This window comes from Melozone crissalis, unplaced genomic scaffold (assembly GCF_028551555.1).
Source record: "Melozone crissalis strain CALT ecotype California unplaced genomic scaffold, PUWL_Pcris_2 ptg000042l_1, whole genome shotgun sequence".
NCBI lineage: Eukaryota > Metazoa > Chordata > Aves > Passeriformes > Passerellidae > Melozone > Melozone crissalis.
In genome coordinates, this window is record NW_026535820.1 from 31,486,856 (window position 1) to 31,509,984 (window position 23,129).

Sequence of the window (23,129 nt, forward strand, 5' to 3'; positions counted from 1 at the left end):
CATACAAAAGGTGCCTTGCATCAGTTATGTTACACCACCAGTATTTGCATCAGTTTAGAGATGTGTATTTTAAAATGCATTTTTGTATTCCCAGCATGACTCTCCCCATAATGTGAAATGAGCCTTCCCAGTGACAATCATGACTGAAGTAAACCACTTGCATCCCAAATAAGCCTTCATGGAATAAGAAAATGAAGCCATGGAAGCCACCTGCACAATCACTGCTTGCTAAGCTGATGATAATCTATAATGAAATACATGCTCTAGGGTAACCCTGTGGTAGAGCCCAGAATGTCCTCTTCTGTGTTCTTCCACTCCAGTAGCTGCAGCTATGACTGATTTTTTTTTCAGATAACTGAAATAAACTGGGGACATGATGTGAAAATCCCAAATGCCTGAAGATACACCTTTTTAAAACAACTACTGAAATGGAAACACTTCAGTTTGCATTTTGTCTATTTTGAAGCACTAATGTACAAGGTGAATCTCTGGAAAGCACACAATCCCCCCACTCTCCCCTGCCATATTTACTTGCTAATGTAAAATTAAAACAGTTCCTAGATTTATCACTTTCTGCCATAAATTACTTATAGTCCATCATAGCCTTTTAAGATAAAAGTATTTTTTGCCTTTTTTTCCCCTGTTCAACATTCTCTTCCATGTTCAGAAACATTACAGATTCATTCCTCTCTATTTCTAAAATCTAACTCTAGCAATCTCTTAATTAGATTCTTCATGTATCTCCTCCTGCTTACAAGCCTTCTTTCAATAATCTTCTGTGGTCACTTCAGATCTTAACAGAACTGTAAGGACCAGTTAATTTAAGAACAGTTTTAAGCATCAAAATCATCTGCAACTAAATACTATTAACAGAGTTTTAAAATAAGCTATTACAAGTACCTAAAGACAGAATAATTTTGGCATAAAGGGACAGTTCTGCCTTGACAGAAGTTAGTCAAGCAACTATGTTCCTCCTGTCAAATTGATTGTTTTACTTTAGCTTAAGAGAAATTTGAACATGACTACTCATGTAACCTCCCCAAACCAAGTAGCTCTTGAACTCTGTCCATAGCAAAACCAAAAGTCCTTTCCAGGGGCTGTTAGGATGCTCAGTCAGAAGAGTTCAACTGATCAATGCCAGCTGCCCATGAAGAATTTTGCTATATATAATCTGAATAAAAAACACTGATCTGTAGCCAGCATCTCTCTTGGAAGTCTTTTCACATACAATTTTTAGGAAGTTGAAGGGCCTCAGCTACTGAGATATGAAAACATTTAGCTCCCAAGGCTGATGTTGGGAAGGCTGCACTTTAAAATACTAACAGCTCCAGGCTAGAATGGGAATGGGTGTCTGGAGATAAGAATAATTATAAACCTGCTGTGCAATCTGTATTTACACATGCAGGTTATCAATAATCAAACTGTGATGCATTCCACTATGTCTGCTTATTGCTTATATCTGGACAAAAAAATAAAAATAAACCCCCTATAGTACTTCTAGTACTTCAAGAACAGTGCCCAACAAATAAGTGCTAACACTGAATTGGTGGGAAACTGCTTCTCATTATGGGCAATTGACAAACTGCAAACCAAAGATGAACAGACTCAAAAAGCAGGAGAGTGAATGTTGAAAGTATTGCTACCTTACTAATAATTTTTTTAAAATTATATTTGAAAAGTTGAATGAGGGGCAAAAAATAATTTAAAATTCTAATAGCAACTCATAGCGGCTGTGCTGAGAACAAGGATGGATGCAGCCATCAGAAAACACTTGAGATAATGGCACTCACCAAGGATGAGACTGACAGACCTACAGACCACAGATTTACAAGTCATGGCCAGGGCTGCCACACAGTTGTAGCAGTACCTGACTGGGGACTGAAGGAAGGGAGAGCCACATGCAACCCTGCATTTTGCAAACACTCATACCCAGCCACAAACTATTCCTAGAGACATATTGGAAGAGGCATCAGGGACTGACAGCAGGTTTTTACACATGAAACATTTTCTACCTTGATACATCCTCTCAGTTTCTCTGCTATTCTCCACTACATCCAATTAAAAAAACTCCTGAGGCAACCCTGTGCAACATAAAATCTGGCATAAATCATGCAAATTCCTGATTTTACAACTGTGGGTAGACTGGAAACCACTACAATCACATTAATGCCCAATCACTTCAAATTGGGCAGTGCTGGCACTTGAAACACTGCAGAATGAATCTAGATTTTAATATGCTACTTAAAAAGTGAATCGCTTCCAATCTATTCTTCTTCCACTGAATATTTTGAAATATCACTGTAAATCTGTACAAGGAGAAATCCGAATTCCTGTAGATTTTTCTTCCAGACTTACACTGTGTAGCTCACCAATGCAATTTTCTAAGCTATTGCACTGTGCAGTGACATAAAACCTGCATGAAAAAGGCCCAGGCACAGAAATTAGGTATTTTGGAACAAGGTCTGCTCCCCTAACACCAAGAGGAAATGAGTAAGCAAATATATTCCCTAGAGAGAAAAGGAAAAGAAAAAAAAAAGACAGGGGGAAGAATGAAAAAAAAACCTCTCCCTCTAATAATGCAGGTTTTTGGGACACAAATATGTACCATTCCCCCACCCAAACCTCCTCAGGTACATTTAAACTATACTAACAAAGAATGGCAAAAAAGGAAAAAGGAAGGAAAAATTAAAAGTTTAATTTCACAGCAAACATTAAGGCTAGGAAGAGTTTTGTCCTTCTATCCCTTCAGTGTATTTATCCATTAAGGTTTAGTCTCTTCAGCTATGCCACACTGAAAATAATAAAGAAGTCTATTTAATAAAATTATATAGACCTCATTAACAGAATTTCAATAATGAAGTCATGAAATCAAGAAATTTCAAAACTTACCCAAAGGCAGAGAGGAACACACAATCATCATGCAAAATATTCGCTACTCTTTCAAAGGTTCTGTAATTATCAGAGTCCTTTTGCTCAAAGTACCCAACAATATTTCTTCTGCTGCGCTGTAAAAACAAAGGTTGAATTATAACTTCCATCAAATTATCAAAAACTGTCATTACTCCCTACAGATATTAAATAGAGAGATGCCATTCATTCAACAGTCAGTAAATGCAGAAATTATTTCCTTTTTGCCTTTCCAACATTCAGAAGAATCCTCGTGAGCATTTTTTTGGTGAGGAATATTAAAAGTACCTTGTCAAATACAACACATGATTCTTTTCAGATTTTTAAAAGCAAGATAAATAACTTAGCAGTGGAGTGAATGCAGCTCAAAGTGACTACACTAATTTTTAATACTGCAAGTGATCCAGTTTTCCATTCAGTTAAAAAAACCCCACAAGGTACTGAACATTCCAAGGCTCAACATCATAAAAAATCCCAGAGAAGGAATAAAATTGAAACACTTACATCAAGAGAACTGATTTCTTCCAAATCCTGGACCTCCCGAATAGGGTTACTCTTCTGCTGCCTGATGTAATCTGCTATTGCTGTCACAGATCTCTGGCCCCTGTATTCCCTCTTCATCATCATGCCATTCCTGAAGAGCTTCAGAGTTGGGTATTTGCTTATCCTGTACCTCTGAGCTATATCAGCTAAAAAGAAATTAAGAAAATGAAAGCAAAGCTCTACAAATACAGAAATATACTGAAGATGGTTTCTTATGCATGTACCTGTCTGCCTAGATGTGGAATCTCTGAATCAGCAGTTCAGTCCTTAAGCAACAAGAAGACAAAGCAAAAAAAAGACCCCTCAAAAAAACTCCCCACAAAAATAAAGCCCCCAAAACCCCCCAAAGCAAAACCCCCAAAACCCTTCACACCTATATTCCTCCCATGTACTGACTGTCATAAAAGGAAAAATTACCAAATCTGCGTTAAGCAAAGACTCAGCTTGGTCGTGTACACCCATTTAGTACACTTCCTACAAACAACTAGGAAGGCAAATTAAGGAGCATAACAAAAACAAGAGAATCTTCAAAGCTTGCCAATCTCAGTTAATTAACCCACTTGAGAAAAAATAAATCATCTATTTTTCTTCAAACTTAGGATTTTCATCTCAGTTGCAATGCTGGAAATATAACTGTCATGTCTAAAATGTTTGAGAATGTAAACGCTGTGCAAATTATTTTTTGAAGGCTGTGAAGGCCAGAAGACTGCTGTTCCAGTTCTGAGATGTTCAGGTTTTGAACAAACATAAAATTCCAGGTTTCTAGATTAAGGCAAACACCTCTCTGGTCAACCAGTATCATCATTCCCTCCAAGACAGGTCTTCATTCACATCTGTACATACAGTCCAGTCTTCTTCCAGACTTGGATCACACAAAGCTTCACACAACAAAGTAACAAAGTAATTGGCATTAATCTAGGATAAGAGCACTAGCTATTTTCACCTTTATCTAAGAGCTCAGTCATTTATTTATCCACAAGACTTACAAATGTAAAAGAATAAAACCAGAAAGAGGCCTTACAGGAAAATTAAAAGAGCAGCAAAGAAGAATGCTAAGTAGAAAAAATACAAGTTTCCCACAATTGTGCATCCTGTGCCCTTACAACCACTACTAAGGCACAAATGTGGTTCTTTACCACACCCCACCAGAGTTCTTAACATGCCCCTGTGTCCCTCTTCCACTTTGCTAAATCACTGGGACACAGCAAATTGCAATAGGAACTGCAGCTAGTTCCCAGCCACACATTGATGGGGAAGCTTACATGTAACCAGCAAGTGATTCATGCCACACTGAGCAGGATTCAGCTGCCTTAAGTTTTTACAGCAACCTTTGCTATGGTGTAGAAATTTGGTTTGTGCATCTCCAATATTCAGCAACTTCTTTAATCAAAGTTTTTAAGTATTTAATAGCTTTGAATGCTATTCCCCCTTTCAGATGTGGCTGAAGTCCAGCAAAGAACTCGACAATTTTATGAGGAAGAACTGAAGAAATGAGGCAACCAGATATACTTTGGGTTCTTAGGAAAGCAAGAATAAAAACAAACAATAAAGACAAAGTATGTAATGTTAGATACATTTCCAGAAGCACTTTCCTTTGGAATTTGCTTTGCTTAATTATTCCCTTCTGTTCACTCCTCCCCTGGAAATAAATCTAGAAAAAAATAAAATCTCATAGACCCTGTGAAAATTATTTATCTTCTTTTACAGAGTGGGATGCAGTTTACTTATATCTCTGGACCTAAACTCAACTAAATGCCCCCCAAATATGCCCACCTTCCTGAGCTACTTAACCATTTGAGGAGACTTGTTCCAGTCAACCACACCCACCACACTTCCCCTTCTTTTCTCTCTCAAGCAAAGACAGAGGTGGTGAATTCAGCAGACTGACCTATCCTTTGGAGACAGACGAGTTTCATTCAGTTGACAGAGAGAGGAAGGCATTGCAAGTGTGGCCTGAACACATATCCTTACTTTTCATGGACTCCTCACAAGTCACAGGGTACCCTTCAGGTCACCCGGATTAGCCCACAGCAGGTAGGCAACCAAATGGGGAACATGAGCACAGTACTGAATAAATGAGAACAAATCCACTCTGACAAAAACATCCCTTCTCAGCTATATATTTACCACAAAGCAGATTTACTTTCTATCTTACACTTACTCTTTTTTAAAGAGAATGGAGAAGTCTAAATTCCATGCTGCCTGGAGAACTCTCAGTGAAACCAACTGCTGCTACAACAATACTAATCCTATTTGCAGCTTTAGTTACTGAAAACAGTCTTTGTACAAATTGCACAGCTTAGATCAGTCTGAGAACTGAAAACAAAAAAACCTGAAAACAACACAATAAGAACCAGGTCTACTCCACAAAAATGTTCTCTAACATCTCCCAAGCAACTTCAAAGCTTCACCAGCTTAGCCCAGTTTCTAAAAAGCTTTGCATCACTATAAAACAGCACAGAATTCAGCCTATCAATTTTGACTAAGAGGCCTTGACTTGTTTCCTAAATATCCCAGAAGTGCATTTCTTAATGTACTAATTACAGATAAAATTAAGGTAAAACACTTTATGTCCTCAGTGAAGAGTACTTTTATTTCAAATGAATACAAATTTCTCCATGGAGGATGTCAATATATTCAACATTAATGAACATTAGATTAATAATGTTTTCTTCCCTTAAACTCTACCACATTTTATTTAAAGTACTTAAGAGCTGACTGCAGGAAGGTGGCAAGTACAGCAGGAGAGGAATCACTTAATATTTGCTTGGTAGAAGACAAACAACATCTGCAAGCCAGGCATTTCTGCCCCTCTCCCTGCTGACAGAAGGACCTTTGGTCTGACAGTACACATGAGCTGGTCCAACCTTGACAGGGTCTGACAAGGGACAAGGAGCACAACATGTCAAGGTTTCACAGAAACACACTGAGATCAGTGACTGCTCCTGTGACAGAGCTGCACAGCAAGAGAACACCAAACCTCACACTTCTTTGTCTCACCACATGGACTTCTCCCTCATGTTATTTTCACAGCTATAGAAGGATGCAAGGGTTGAAGAAGGGGCATTCAGGGGATCATGCAGGTTCTCCAAGATGGAGATTGCAGTACCTAAGGATGTGGATCTTCATCAAGGGCTGAAGTTGTGTAAAAATATTAATGGCAATAAATGCCCACTGTCCAAGCTGAATTCAAACATTATTTCATAAGTCAGTACCTGCATGATCTTCACAAATTACATTGAGATTCCATGAATGCTGATATTTGAACTAACACAGAGAAATGACACTCCTACACAAGTAAGTATTTGAAAACCATCTTTTTACAAAAAATAAAATGCAAGTACATGAAAAACTGTTTGAATTAATTCAAAAGTCAAATAGAGTAAACCTTAAATGCTTCATTAAGCCCTGGCACTTGATACAGGTAGAGTTAGCATAAGCAGTGCAACTACAAAATTATATTCCTTTTAAAATTGGAAATACACAATGCAAATACATGGAATATTGTTTGAGCTCATTCACAGATTGCATTAGTTATAGTAAATCCTAAATTAAATTTAAAAATATTTCCTGGCATTCCCACTGCCCGTTTTCTGATGAAAGGAGGTATTCGAAACAGACAGGGGCAACCTACCTAAAAAAAGTCTCCCAACTACAACTTTATGACTTTTTATTTTCTTCAGATATGAAGGTGTGTAAAAGGAATAAGCCTTGTGTTTGCATTTTGCTGAATTAATCATTAAATTATAAATCTAGTGTTTAGCAGAACAGTTTCACATTAATTATGATAGGAAGCTACTGACATACTTGATCATCCTCTTCTACAAAACAGAAACTGATCACAGCAATGACTGCTGGACTCAGATGATTCTCCTCCCCATTTTGCATGTTTACCTGTTGACATTTAATCATTTCCAAACTGCCCAGACTTTTTTCCACTATTCATTTTGCCAACTCCAACACAAATATCTTGCAGTCGCCCAGTTCTCTTTAGATATGACTGGTTGATACTTCTTCTGAGCAAACTCTGTCTTGCAACAGGGAAGGGACAGCAGCTCTTGTTTTGAAACAAACTTTTATGTGAAACCTGACATTTACACTCATGTTTTCTAAGAGTCTCCCATATCACCTTCTGAGCAAGATCCTCTAAGAAAGCAGGACTTGTGAGCTATCATTTGTGATCCGTATCTCTATCATATCTCTTGTACTGTCAGCCATTTCTCCAGAGTATCGTGTGTTCCTCTATTCAAAGGAATGACAAACCCCTTTTTTTGGGGTGTCAGGCTTTTCTCATGGTGTGTACATACATGAGCCAAGCCACAGCTCCAAGCAAGCACACAGCCAGTGACTTGTTTCTCAGAATGCTTCAGACTCCACCATTCTAGGTTACCACCACAAGACACTATCCAAAGTTCAGCTAGCCAGATGTCAGATTACATCACCAAGAATCTCAATTTCACTGCCACTAAGTTGAAATTAAATGAACCTGAATACAATGAACTTGAGTACAATGACTTAAGTGTTGAAAAATTGCACCAAGACTCACTACACATTGAAAAAGGCTCCCACCCACAATGTAGCTAAGAAGATCCTCCCCAGTGAAGGACTAGCAATATTTAAAAGGGTCACCATTAACTTAGTACACTGCTCTAATTTTTCAGGGCCATAATTCACACTATGACTAAACAAATATTTAGATTTTAAGTCTACAGGACTGGTTCTCAAAAAACATGTCCCGTAGGATTCAAACAATATTGCTAATTATCCTAAATGCCTACCTCATCATATAAGGCAGCACCTGTAGAATTCACATGCTGAACAGAGGACTATAACAGCCTGAAAAGTTATCTGAAAGAAAATCAGAGTTTCAAAACTCAAACCCTGTAAAAATAACTTCTGAAAATACTCAGTGACCCTTTTTCTAGAGGAGAGGGGAATGGTCTCTTCATGTTGTCTGAGGAAGAGCAAGCACAAACCCAAGCTACTGCATTTCCTAACTTGGTGTTACAATGATGGTGGTAGGAGTTGCAGCTACACATAGGGAGAGTTTGAATTTTCTGGATCTAACACTAATCTTTACTTTGTGTGTCAAATCATCTTAAGTCTTCCTTACCCTTCTGCAATATCTTCCATCTCAAAAATAACAAATCCTTTCAGCTGTATATTGGAAGCTGGAATGACCAAATGAGTATTTCTGCTAGCTCACTTGAGATCAGTCAACATCTTTTGAAGTCCCTCAGGCTACCCACTAGGGCACACTGCAGATGACAAATGAAATCTGTCTTTGATAGGTACCTTTTACTTTCATAATACACCATAAATTCTCCCCAGTTAAACTACTGCTCTTGTGACACTTGCAAGAAATCATAAGTCCTGCTGGAATACTCAGAAGCAGCAGAATTAGAAAGGAACTTGGGAAAGAATATAAACTAAGCATCCTACTCCAATGATTACTGGTGACTGGTATGATGGACCAAAACAGGTAGAAGGAAAGCAATCAATATTCTGTATCCAACTCAGGTAACAGCAAATTTAAACCACCCTCTGCTGCAAAGGAGCATTCACAACAGCCAGGCTGCTCTAAGCAGGGCCTCATCAGTAGGCATCCCATAATCTTCTTTGACAGACTAACAAAATCGCTCTCCCAAGGAGTGCCATCAACAACCTCTCCAAATCACTTACACTTTTTATTTTACCCAAAGATAACTCTCTCAGACTGAATATTTTTTCCCAAGCAAAGTGACAAGAATGCAATGAAATCCTCATGCTTGTTTAGAGTTTAATTTAGAGTTCCTTTATGAACTTCCAAATTTGTTATCATTCAATTCTTTTGCTTACCAAAGGCACAGTAGCAACACAATCTCATCTCTGCAGACTAACATTACCAACATGAGCACACATTGCAGGAACAGCCAGTCACAGGGAACAGCAGCTTACAAAATTTAGGGAAAATACCACTCCCAGACACATTTGGAGTGGAAAAACAGTTCCCTAAACAGTCTGTCCAGCAAAGCATCTCCTTACATACCCTCAGCGAGAAATTGATTTATGTTTGGAGGCACAAAGATGTACTATTTTAATTTAACTCAGAAACCAAAGGAAAACATGGTGCAGTAGAATCAAACCCCCAATATATATACTTCAATTGACAAGAATTTTGTACCACAGCTCCTAATGCTGAATTTAGAGAAACTGTCCAAAATATAAACTCCCCAGAGAAACATGACTTTAAGATTGCAATATCCACTCACAGAGAACAGAAACATAGGAAATCTATTGTACCAAGTGAGTGTCCAACACTGCTGCTTAACATAAATGATTAAAAACACTGAGACACAAGCAAAAAAAAACCAAATCACCCAAAAAAACCTCAAACAAACAAAAAACCCCAAACCATGAAGCAAAACCTTTCTAATAACATCTATGCAGTAAGATCTGTAATTTTATATGGAAGATCACTTTTACCAGGTATTATACTTGGATGAGAGGTGTCTAATATTTAAGACAGCTGAATTACTAAACTGAACATACCAAAATCATCAGAGATTTTAACAAGACACAATGTAGCAGAACTCGGACATTTTTGAGTTATAAAAGGATGTGGTCTTGGAAAAGCAGAGTACCTGCTTTAACTACCTCCTCCAGATTTACCTTTAGTGTATGTTGCACACCAGCTTAAACACAGCCTGGTGACTTTGCCTACACATTCCAGGTATAATTATCTTCTACAATATTACAAACTAGTGTAAAATATAACACATAGAGAGGCTTAATATAGTGTTAATATGTATATTTGTATTTTATCACATTAGGGACTATCACTTTCCAGAAAAACATATTTATATTGGCTATAAGAGCAGACAGAATGATGGCTTTGTCATTAGGCATCAAACATTTGGCAGTACATCAATAATTCTCTTTAATTTGCTTTACCCTCAGAAGCTGGTGTGAGCTGTTAGGCCCTGCAGTGTGCTTCAATAATAGTGCATTAAATAGAAAGTATCTATGCCTGAGTAACCATTCTGAAAGCTGTTTTTGAGTGGCCAGAAATCAGCTATTTGGATTCCCTACAGAGTCTTGGCCTCAAAAAGAACCAAATCATTTGTAATGCAAATAATCCACCATCTCTAGAACACCATTCTAACAGCAAATTACTAATGGTATGAAATCTACAGGCATAACAAACCACCAAAATATTGACATAAAACCTCTAGTGTTGCTAAAATATGTAAACACATACAAAAATATAAAGCTAGAGTAAAAAAATCCCAAACCACTAAGAATCTTGACAACAACATTCAGCAAAATACTACAGCAAAATACACAGGCCCAACCTTGATAATACAATAATATCTGCTTTCTTACTAAAAAGCTGCTATTGCAGCACGTTAAAATCCAAGTTAAAATACCTAAAACTTTAGGACATGCCAAATAATTGTGTGCCATAAAAAGTACCATTGTTTAAAACCCAGCATATAAATACTAGAAACTAGGAATGACATGCACAACTCTGTTGTTTCAATTCAAAAAGGCAATGTAAATTGCCTGTCATTAAAGGATTTTATTTTTAATTCTCACATTTTACATCTTCTGCAACAGCAGTCATGCTCATCTACTTAAATTAAAGACAAAAATAGTAAATACAGAGAACTAATGGCATTCCAGAAATATAAAGAAAAACCAAAACTCCTGGCTGCCTCCTACTACTTAGCCCACTACAAGTACTCCCAGGAGGGATGACAATCTCTCCTGTAGCATCTCCTCCTCTCAGCTCTCTGTAACAAGCACCAGTTACTTTAATTCAAAGAGCACATGAGAGGATTAAGCATTTCAAACTTTTAAAGCATTTCAAACACTTGGTGGGGGGCAAAAAAAGATTTCTTAACCACTGCTGCTAAGACATGTCTCATAGCTAAACACTGGGCATCCAGCAGCCCAGACTCTCTGAGTTATTCAAGCAACTGAAGCTACAGCAACCAAAGCAAGGACTGCAGCAGTTAATTTAAACCTCAACAATAAAACACAACAACCCAGGCTGATTCTACTATGGTCTTTAGTGAGAACTTTACAGAAAGTTTGTCGTCGTTATCTTGACATGAAAAGATGAGCCAATTTCCAGTGATGCTTGTCCTTACAAATTAACAGTTTTGTAAAGCCTAAATAGTATAACCAGTATCAATTAAACTGAATTTTTCTGTTAATACTCTTTGGGAATGATAAGCCACTGTTAAGAAATTATTCCTAGAAATGCTGGTCTCCAAGAAGCATAAAATAACACAGCTGATCCAACAGTGTAATAAAAATCCTGGTACTATCCATTTGCCTTTCAATGTGCAGCAGATGCTCCTCACATTTTACTTATTAAGGGATTAAAAAAGAACTTAAGGAATTAGTACCAGCATAAAGTAAGATATTGCATATAATTTTCATGTCTGGGCATGGGGAAAACCCAACCCAAACAGGGAACTGTTTGCTGGCACGTGTAACAACAGCAGAGCAAAGCTCTGATCCCTGCCTGGCTGTGTGAAAGGACACTTACAGCCTCCACCATGACTCCAAGGTGCAAGGAAGATCTGATCAGAACATATTCTCCATGCTAACAGTGGAAGGTTACCCCTTCCTCTTCTTGGTTGTGAAGACCTGCATCATTCGTTGCACTAGTGCTTCTCTGACATATGAATAAGCCAATTCAATTTATAATCACAGCCCTATTTCCCTCATTAAATGAGACAAGCTGAACTGATGAAAAAAAGGATGTTGATGGATGCAATGAGAAAGAAACACTGGAAATTGCCCTGACAAATTCAGAAGAGGAGGTTTGCTGATCTATTAAAAGCAACCCTGGGTTAATGATGGGCCATCTACAGCTACACTTTGCACAGCTATTTAGCATATTTTTCAACACAGTTACTAACTTGGTAGCAGGACAGCACAGAAAAACCTAAATCAAGATTTACTTACAATGCTGATCACAGTCTACTCTAGCAAACACCACTTGATTCTTATCTGGATACTCTTCTTTGATTACATTAGAAGCTTCCTCAAAAATAGGATGCAGCATTTGGCTGAAGCGGCACCTGTAAATACAACACAAAATCATGACTTCAAAATATCACCTTGAAATCTTTCAATTGATGACTACTGGAACATTTCAATTTTTGAAGGAAAAAGGAAAAAAAGAAAACAAAGAAAAGCCTTTGAAAAAGATCACATCTGTCTGTAATCATCCCAGTAATTGAGTGGATAAAAATCAGTTCAAAAGTAACTTGAATGAATCAGGTGCAGAAAAAAAGTAATTCTGAAAGAATACATAGTTCAAGATATGCTCCCCTGCTTTATCTCCCTAGGAAACACCATTAATCAATTAGAAGCCTTTAGGAAATACATTCTATTCAGAAAGTATGTTAATTTTTTTCTACCTGAATTACCCCATGGAAAGTGATTTTAAAAATGTAGTAAAAGTTGTTCCTTAGATTGTTGAGATTGAAATATTCACCAACACCTTCAAGAAATATCACAGGTAATTTTCTATGGGTCAACAATACAAGTTACAAGTATTATGTATTATATTATTGCTCAGGTTTGGCAGAATTTGAGCAGACTACCTTTACAGCAGCAAGAATAAAGAGAACCCTAAGGGTCCCTTCCTCCAGTAATGTCAGATTGTGATGGAAATTCTCTCATTTTGCCCACAGAAAAGGTGGTAGGATTGTAAAGATGCTTCAGTGGCTTTAGGCAGTTTATGGTAACAGTAGTGCACAAGCCCATTACAAATATGTAAATAAAATTATTTTATACTGTGTCCTTCCAAACATATGGCAGATTTTTAAACTGGAGATGCATAATGGCACTGTAGAAATTGTGAGAATGAGACTTGCAAGTAGACTTGCAATAAACCAGCCTGCACTGAAACCCACCTTCAACATAACAGTGACAGCCTGGGGATGCAGTTATGTCTGCAACAGCAAACATGTAAGTGAAGAGCAAGTCTTGCTCTCAAAATGCCAAGAGAGCTGAAGTCCACCTTCAGAAAAAACCTGACTCTGGGCAGCCCAGCTGTGTGCTACACATTGATGCAGCATGTATATGTTATATTCTACAATGGCTTCTTGTCTCCCATTCTTCTCCACCCTTAAAACAGAGAATTTCCGTGATCAAAACTGATCTGTTCTCACTCATAAATCAGGTTACATCACAGACTAGCAGTGTGCTATGTTGAGGGATTATTGCTGTATGTCTAAAAGTAATGATCATAATTAAAGCTGCAATGTTTTAAAACTATAGCCTATAACAATGTGAAAGAAGCAAGCATAGGGAGAAGCAATCGGGACGTAAACCCAGGAAAGAACTGGTTTGAAAGTAAGAGACTACTGTATTCTCAACTAGAAAACTACTGTAGAAAACTACTACTGTATTTTCAATTAGAAAGCCAAACATGATAGTTTTCAAAAGACAGAAGCTTAAATATAAAAAAAAAAAACAACTTGAATAACTTACCAATCAGCATAAAAATTAACTAAAGCAACATCTGCATTGTCTGAGAAGAAAGAAAAAGAAAAAGCCCAATGTCACATTGTGAGGCAAACTTCTCAGTTCTTTTATTCAAGATTATAAAAGTATGTGCAAAAAAACTACAAAAGCTAATATTTCTAGATAATTTAGCATAAAGCTTAGTCTGATTGCTAGAAAACTGCTGGGGTAAGTCTCATCTGAAAAATAATCAAAGGGGAAAAGATGGAAGAGGCCTTCAGTCAAGTGTTCTATTGACTTTATCGATATGTAAGACAAAAAAATGTAAATACTTAAGGCATACAAGACACACAAAGTAATTAAATGACATATGCAGCAAAAATTATTTCTGGATTTAAAATTAAGGCATTCCATCCAGAAATAGAACTCTAGTAGCTCTTAAGCACTAGCTCTATTATTCATAAGTGTTAAAAATCAGTTAAAAGCTGAAATCCCAACTATTTGGGGTAGAAGACTGAGGAACAGGCAACCTGTCTGTGCAACTTGCTCTGGTTTGTCCTTACTTGTCTTATTTAACCTGGACACTATGGGAAAAGGTTGCAAAGAAATTTTCAGTCCCCAAAACCAGAAAAATAATAAGGGACACTAAAAAAATGCAGTACTACACAAATACATGTAATGAAGCAATGAAGTAATGTTATTATGCTTTCCTTTTTACATATTAAGAAAAAATAATAAAATGGATAAATTTCTGGCCCAAAAATGACGTATTATCTTTATAGAATATAATAACTAACCATGCTTTAAATTAATTTTTAGTAGTAGTACTGACCTAGACATTTAAAAAATTGAAATACATGCTCTAACTACAGAATATCAGCCACAGCTTTATAAAGCAGAAATGCTGACAAAGCAGAAAATTGACAAAGCTACAGAGCAGTTACATGTGAAGATAAGGATGCTGAAAGCCTGGAAAAGACAACATGCTGATAAAGACAACTCTTGAGTAGGCTGGAGAACACCACAGTTTGATTACAATTATGGTGTTAAGATTTTTATTATCAGCAAGGGATGCCAGGGGTGAAGGGGTAAATAACAAGCACTGAAAAGTTAAGGGTCACCCCCAATGTATAAAGTATTTCTTGAAAGTAATGGGATGAATTTCAGAAGCACTCACACTTAGCATATATTCCCTTTTGTGAATTACAATGTATAAAATTATATAAAATGTATAAAATAATTTTACATTTTCCACTGTAGAAAAGGTATTTACAAACAGCTCTCATATCACAAAGCAATCTCACATCATAAGGCAGGTTCTAGTCCAGACATTATTAAAGATTTTTCACCCTGGATATATTTGAAACAATGCAATAACTTTTTCCTGCAAAGACAACCAGATACAGGCAAGTTGCATACTTTTCAGAGGGAAAGGTTTCAGACAAGAAACACATATCTGTTTAATTTAAAGATTCCCATTCTATGAGCCACCAGAATCAGGACAGTGCTTAACCTGGCAGAGCTAAACAAGCAAGATACTTAAGGCCCATAACCATGGGTTTCACTTGCTGCTATTATTTTGGGGGGAACTTTTAAAATGCCCTCTAGACTAGTTTTGGTTATGCAATCAAGCATTCCCTTCTGCAAACAAGATAACAATTATTTTCTTAAGGCACTTCAAATTCTCATTGCAATACATTACTTCAGACAGCTAATTTCAACCACAGGCATTTAATATTTCTAAGCCAATTGCAATTCATATATTCAAAGCTAGGCTATGAATATTCATTTAATACCACTGCAATGTTCACACAAATAAGTAACTGCAGACATACAAGGAAAAAAATTACTCAAAGTACTCACTTAAAATGTCATCTATATTTCCACTATCTAGACTTGTTATTTCACTTCTTGTTGGGTCAAAAAGCCAAGACACCTAAAAAGAGAAAGCAAACCAGTAAGGTATGTTTCAGCAGCGAAGTAGTAACTGATGTGTGATTTTTAAGTGTTGCAGTTCAAAAGCTGGAGAGAACAGTAAAAGAACTGTAATTCAGTCAATGCATTTCAGATGACGGCAGTACTACAAATATACAAATAAACTACCAATATAACGTGCTTTCACATTGAAAGAAAAATTAGTTTTTTTAAATACCATTCTGTATTATGTAGCCAGAACTGTTACAGGTAAATTTGCACTTTTAAGAGTAACTTATACTCATAACTTCACTCTGAAGAAAGAAATGAAACCCCATTTCAGTAACTTCACACAGGTGGGCACGTATGTTTTAGCCAGAGACAAGTAATTCATTCTGTCACTTAGAGGACTTGTCTGACAAAAAGTTTCTCATTAAGTAAAGCCTCAACTACCTGCATTTTTATTGCTGTTTTAGGAAACTATTTCAATACATCTGACTCGACTAGCTACAGTCTTTTATCTCCTTCTGTATTTCCACTTGACACTGCTTCAGTCCCAGCATGCAATAGACTCATCAGACTATAAAAACCAAGACACCACATCAGCCAAATCATTCAATTACAAAGAAACATTTATATTACTCTTAATGCAACTCTCATAGCAATACACAGTTTTATGGATGGACACTCATTTTCACTGCAACTGGCCCAGATATTTTTCTTTCTAAAACGCACTGAAAGAAATAGGAGGTACAGCTCTATCCCAGGTGAATTACAATTTATTTTTGCTTTGAGAGAGACAAGAGTGCAAATGTTTGAGTAGGATAATACAGATTCTTGTCTGGAACATGAATGTTTCCATCCTGAGTAAGCCAGTCAGAAAGTCATCACTTCTGTAAGCACAATCAGAGCTTGGACCAGATGCTCTGCTGTGATGCCTTCATGGCTTCAAGTGATGTATGGTTCCTCAGCTGACAGAGGCAACAGCAAAGGAAAAGGAAAGTTTTTGGAAGAGAAATGAGAAGATTGCACAGGTCAAGGAGTTGGGCAGAGATCAGAGATGCACACAGACATCCCACACTGAGATGCAGCAGCACACAACATACATGCAATTGATGATCCCAGAGACTTATTTACTTCTTGAGGTGCAAACAACATCTGCCTATGGCTCAAGAGGCACCAAGGAAAAACACAGCTAAAAGCATAAAGAGCATCCAAATAAAACCATACAGAGCAGCAGTATGGCAGGAACCAGTAATATAAGGTTCTCTGCATTTATAGAAGAGCTTGAGACCTATAGTAGGACCATGACTACAAAGAACAAGCCTCCAGGATATACCTGCCTTTGTTTACAATTTATCAAAAAACTCATTTAATGTCACACACCAAATTTTGTTACATTTATTACAAGTGTATATGAAATATTGGGAAAAAATTGCCAAACTGGATTCCTGCTTTCCTTAAGATCAGCTTCAAAGATGGTAGGAAACTACTGCAGTGAGACACTGTTAACAGCTCTAAAACTATCACTGCAAATCACACACAGGTGAGATTTGCAGCAATCTATCATTTTCAATTCTTTCTGATTCGTGGATCACTAATCAGGAAGATTACTAATGTGGATCACTAATCACTTCCCAGCGAAGATAGGGATCCTTTCGCATTTCCCATATGGAGGCCCTTGGGTAGCAGATAACTCTGTCTTGCACTACAGCCTGAAAACACACCAGCTGTTGGAACACAAAATATGTACCAGTGCTCCTCTCTTGGTAGTTGAATAAGATACCATTCTTAAATGCAAATCTAAGATTTGTGGTGGAGTTTGCACAGTCTTCCTGTGGCACTTCAACTGCTCAAGAGAAATGTCTAAACTGTGGCTCTGAGACAACTGCACAGAAACAAACTGAGCTGCTAAGTCCAGAGATTAAACAGGCAGTGTAACAACACAATCTGCCAAAAAACTACCTGATTAAGCAAGCTATGCAATGCACAAGTTCCAGCAGGCCAGTGCTCAGGGAGTTCCTCTGAAGATGCTGGCATTGCTGACTAGTGAGCAGCAAGAAGGTAGGATCTGCCTTTGGAGTAAGAAGCTACCTGTATGGACCCAGATCCACACTGGCCAAATTACAGCCAGAGAAGTAACAGCTGATGGCAACCCTTAGTGCAGACACCTCCCCATCACCCCTTGGTAGTGCCTGGGATCACAGGTTCCTGGTGTTGCTGGGGGGAGGTTCTGGCAGTAGAAGTTATGTTTGTAGTGAGTGATGGGTCAGGTCAGCATGTGCTGGCACAGGTTTTGCTTGTATGCATGTGCTGCTTGGTTGCAAATGTCAGGTTTGACCTAACTTGAGTACAATTGAAGCAGTAGCTACAATTAACAATAGTAGCTGAAATATTGCTCTAGACAATAATGGATTATTTCAACAATAGTTTTCTTGGCCATCATCTGATCCTACTGAAGGTGACTTTGCAAGTTCAATGTGCTAAGGCTTTAGCTGCCTTGCAAGGCCTCAAGGACCTCTGATCACCCTGAAGACCACAGAGCTACTTAACCTGCTTGTAATCTTGGACAAGGTTTGTTGAGAAAATCCACACAAGAGAAAATCCACACAAGCCTCTGGAAAGCAGGAGCTTTTCAGTTGCTGCACACAATCTCTGCATCACCATTCATACTCAAAAAGAATTTCCATTGTAGGTCTTGGCATAACTATTTTCACAGGAGCTCAGCAGTAGCACTTCATATTGTCTAAACAAACCAAATGGGTAAGATAACAATTTCTTAAAGCCTCCTGGCTTTTTCTAGTATAACTTTCCAGCAGCAAGACAAATCTTATCTAATAGGATTAGTTACACGTAAATTAAACATAACATAGATAAGTGTATTATTTGCAGTCAAGAAATAGGCTCTGTTACTTAGCAGATATACTTCAATGGATCAGGAACTGCAGTCATATTTGTAGATTGCCACAACACACTTTAAACACATTTTACTTGCAATGCAAATATTTAAGTGCACCATGAAAGCACAGGACTTACTAACCAATGAGATCCTCTTCTAGACTGTGCTATGTGCAGAAAAGAGGAATTAAAACTAATACTTCTTTATAGCACAAATAAATTTTGTGATTGCTTTCTTAACTCTTACTGTGGAAATGTGCATGGAAATGTGCAAGCTGCATGTACTAAGATATTAACACCAAAACAAATATTCCAAATATCTTCATGTATTGAAGGTGAAAAACAAATTAACCATATACACTATTGTCCATTTGTATTGCAGTAGTGGAAAAATACTGAGACTAAGACCACCTTCCCCCAAAAGCTGCACAAAACCTGAGATAATTGAAATACTTTTCTCACTAGAAGTATGAAAATTTCTGTTTCATCAAATATATTCATAATCACGTTCTCAAACATTTTATACTGACTAAATAACTGTGGGTGCCAAACTTCTAGTAATAAGTAGACAGACTCATGGAAAAAAAGCATTCCTTGAAGAAATGTCAATAAATATGCAAGACACACTCCAGGCTGAAGCCTTCATTAAGGTATAATGCCTGTAAGGGAGAAAATACCTCTTTTTGACCCAGTAATCTTGCTGTCCCATGGGATGCAAGAGGGTTTATGATATTACTAGCATTAATATTTATCATAAAGGAATACAAATTTGTATTTGAATTTCTAAGAAGCTACACTGTTTTGAGAATATTTTCTGACCTTTTTTGAGGCCTATGCTTGATACCCATGAGCAGAAAACACGACATTTCTGAGGAAATAATTTCTGAATATCAGCTACACACTTTATAACAGGTATTGAACATAAGTTCTGAAAAACATACTGGCTAAGGAAAGTATTCAGAATTTTCACTTTTAAATGCAAACTTTACATTCCACTGCTCATAGCAGGACATATGGATGATGGTTCATATTTGTATCTGAAGTGAAAAAAAAAAAAATTCAAACTGGCATTACAAGATAGCTACAAACTCATTGAAGAAAGCATCTTGGAAAAATAATTTAAAAAAAAATTGGTTACTGAAGTGCACCTGAAAACAACTCAACTTTCTGCACTTACATTGGATAAAATTAAGTATTTTTTTATTTCTATTTTTAAACATTCAAACTGAAAATCCGATGGTAAAAGTAAGTAGCTATGAAATAATAATGTTTAAAAAAATGGAGTAGAATATAACACCTAAAATACTTGAGTGAAGATGCTCAAGTTGGATGTTTATAATCTACTCAGAACATTTAACACTACAGAAAAATGACAAAACAAATGTAGACTGAAACAAGCGAATGCAGAAAGCTTTATGCACTTACAGAGTACATTGCTCAGGGGAAGAATCAGGAACTGAACAATGTGTTCACAAAGATAAAATTTAGCTCATATGAGGGAGGGAAGAAGAGGTGATGACATACACTTTTACTCTTCTGGTCCTCAGAAATACTGTCAAATAAAGCAGGAACATCATGGCTCAGGTTCCTGGGAGTTTCTGAAGATAACAGTGGTCATGCTTTTACTGGGAAGTTTAATTAGTACAGAAATCTTAGTGTTTCTGATCAAGATTTGGTCCTCACTTGAAGTCAGCCAATGGCTTAGAGAGCCAGTAGCAGTCACTTCTGAGGAGTAATTAGCTGAGATTTATTCTGATTGTTTAAAATGAAACATCTCAAAGCACTGCTGGAAAGTCACTATGGTCCTCCCAAACACACCATGCAATGCCACATGAGTATCCTTACACAAAACAAAATGCCTGGACAGAACCTATTCAACCCAACCCAACACTGAACCTCTGCCAGGTGTCACACCACTTTCCCAAAGAGGAAATAAAAGCACATCCAGTTTCAGCTCACCTTCTGCTAACAGTATTCCTGTTCAATTGCCATTCCACACATCCAATTAATAAAGCCTGCTGGTTACTCAAGAGATTTAAATCAACCTTTTATCAACATTTTACCAGCACCAGTTAGTGTTGTTATTTCTTTAATTGCTAACTGGAGAGACAGACCTATAGTTTTATGGTATTTCAAGTGCATTATACTTTACATGCCACTTTCTTGCAGAAGATTTTAACAGTTTAAATGTGCATAACCTTAAAATTGAAAGAAAAGGAAAAAAGAACCAGGTCTGTTGCATTCTAGTTCTTTATGCCTTGACTTTTTAATGCACATAATGAAGCAGAGGTCCTCATTTCCAAAGCAAACTATCTGTAGAATATAGAAAGTGTATTCACGAAGCATTATGATTTCAAATTAGTACTACACCTGCAAAGCAATCAACAAGAACAGCCTTCATTTTCACTTGCTAAACTTTTCATTTACCTTTTCCTCCTGCTGGGAAATCCTAAAGGCAGACAACTAAACCATCTTTCTCCCCTAACACAAAATCATTTTACATTTGGCAACCAGGTCTAGCCCACACCTAAGCCAGACTGGCATGTTGAAGTTACTACCTGAAGTCCAAGTCCCCCAGGACCCTGCTGCTGACTGTCAGCTCCTGAGTGCCTCTTTTTTTGTGCATGCTGCTGATCTGCTGCTGCTCTGAGGTCTGCATTAAACTCCTGGACAACAGGAAGCAGACGGGTTTACAGCCTGCTGTAGGATGATACAAATTGAAAGCAACCCCAGAAGACAGCAATGCCAAAGCTGGCTAGACATTGTAAGAGCCCCTGAATTTTGGCTTCAGAACCATCAATCAGGAACATCTTGCTGGCAGCATTCCCAGAAGCCCCATAATGAACCACAAAGTTCAGAGCAGAGAGAGGTAACAGTAAATAAAGAATGCTGAAGGAAAATAAAAAAAGAAGATTATTCACCCTCTCAGTGAGAGCAGTTCAACTCTTAGTTGTCACCACTTGATTTCAGACTGTGCCCAAATATTTTCATAACTTAGACTGACTGCTGCCATCCCTGGTGAATATGCAGGGTTTTATTTATTGGTAAGGTAAGCTGCTTTCATTGTAAGACTATGAGATAAAGATCTATTAGTTCAAAACATTAACTAACAATCCCTTCTCAATTACATTCAAGTTTTCAGAGCTATTTTTAAATGAGCAACAAGTAATTATTTCTTATAATTTTTCACTTAGGAACCGTATCTTAAATTCAGTCGGGAAAATTTAAAATGCTCAAAAGAAGCTACTTAAAACAGATTTAAAGATTGCAGTTACTAATGTTCAGGAGAACAGAACATGGATAATAAATATTTAGAAAGGTGAACTTACTTCTTCAGCCTTGATAGACAGTTCACTGTTAGGCTGTTTTAGCCAAACAGTGCTATAACAGCACAAAGCTAAGTAGAGACCATCCTATGAAAAAGAAGTCATGCAATTTTTTGTCTTCCACACATCTTCTTGTCTGCTCCCATTTTAAGTGTGCGGAAGGAATATTTAGAGTAGGTGCCTATCTTATTAATGCTGAAAAACTTACTTTGAAGTGAAACTATTGGAACAGAAAAATTATATTGATCTGACAGGCCAAATTAGGAAAAAGAACTCACAGCTAATGGTTACTAATACTGCACTTAGCACAAAAGCAAAGGAGTTGAAGGATTGTCCTGTTTGACTGGGAATGGTTCAGAGCTGCAGAGATCTCTCAATGGCCTGATACCACAGCAGCAAGGATTTCCAGAAAAATGGCTAAGTTAATCTCTCAACAGTTTGTGAACTATCATTAGAAGACACAAGATGTTCATTCAAAAAGTCCAGTGCAGAGATGAGAATTAAACACACTTATCACAACATGCAGTCCAATGCATTGCATTTTTTCCACAAAGCTATTAGTAGCAGAACCATGCACCCAAACACAATTCTAAAGCTTAAGTCTCTGAGCACAAACGTATGGATCATGGTCTTTTACAGAAATGTTTAAGCAAGGGTTCAAAAAAATGACATGAGGCATGTCTAAAAAAATGTCACTGAGATAAGACCTGTAATTTATTTCCAGCTGAATTATTTGTAACTTTCAGTTATTTCTCTTGGCCTTTAGGGAAAAGAGTAATCTCCAGTCAGGGCTATAATGCACTGGTTTCCTTGCCTTATACATCTACACAGAGAGAACACAGTCCATACACCTTTAAAAGATGTAAACAGATGTCTGAACATCTATATTAATTTGTGAATAATGTTCAGAGTGCTCCAAATCTTCACAACTAGGAATCTACCTTAAAGCCTGTTTCACAGATTTAAAACTACAAATTCAGCTCCCCAGGAAACTACTGAAAACTCTGAATCTTTAGGCATTTTATTTGCCAAGCTGCTTCTCTTAAACAAGCAGCTAGAATTCCCCTGAAA

The 23,129-nt window shown here is 37.2% G+C and overlaps 1 protein-coding gene across 1 annotated transcript in view; it reads right to left on the reverse strand.

Moving 5' to 3' along the window:
• Positions 1–23,129, reverse strand: part of ERP44 (endoplasmic reticulum protein 44) — a 47,503-nt gene that overhangs the window by 12,355 nt on the left and 12,019 nt on the right. The window contains exons 2-6 of the mRNA XM_054284659.1: positions 15,784–15,856; positions 13,948–13,987; positions 12,412–12,527; positions 3,412–3,596; positions 2,890–3,005 (exon numbers count right to left, since the gene is read on the reverse strand). Coding sequence (XP_054140634.1) covers positions 2,890–3,005; positions 3,412–3,596; positions 12,412–12,527; positions 13,948–13,987; positions 15,784–15,856 — 530 coding nt within the window. The remainder of the gene's footprint in view (positions 1–2,889; positions 3,006–3,411; positions 3,597–12,411; positions 12,528–13,947; positions 13,988–15,783; positions 15,857–23,129) is intronic.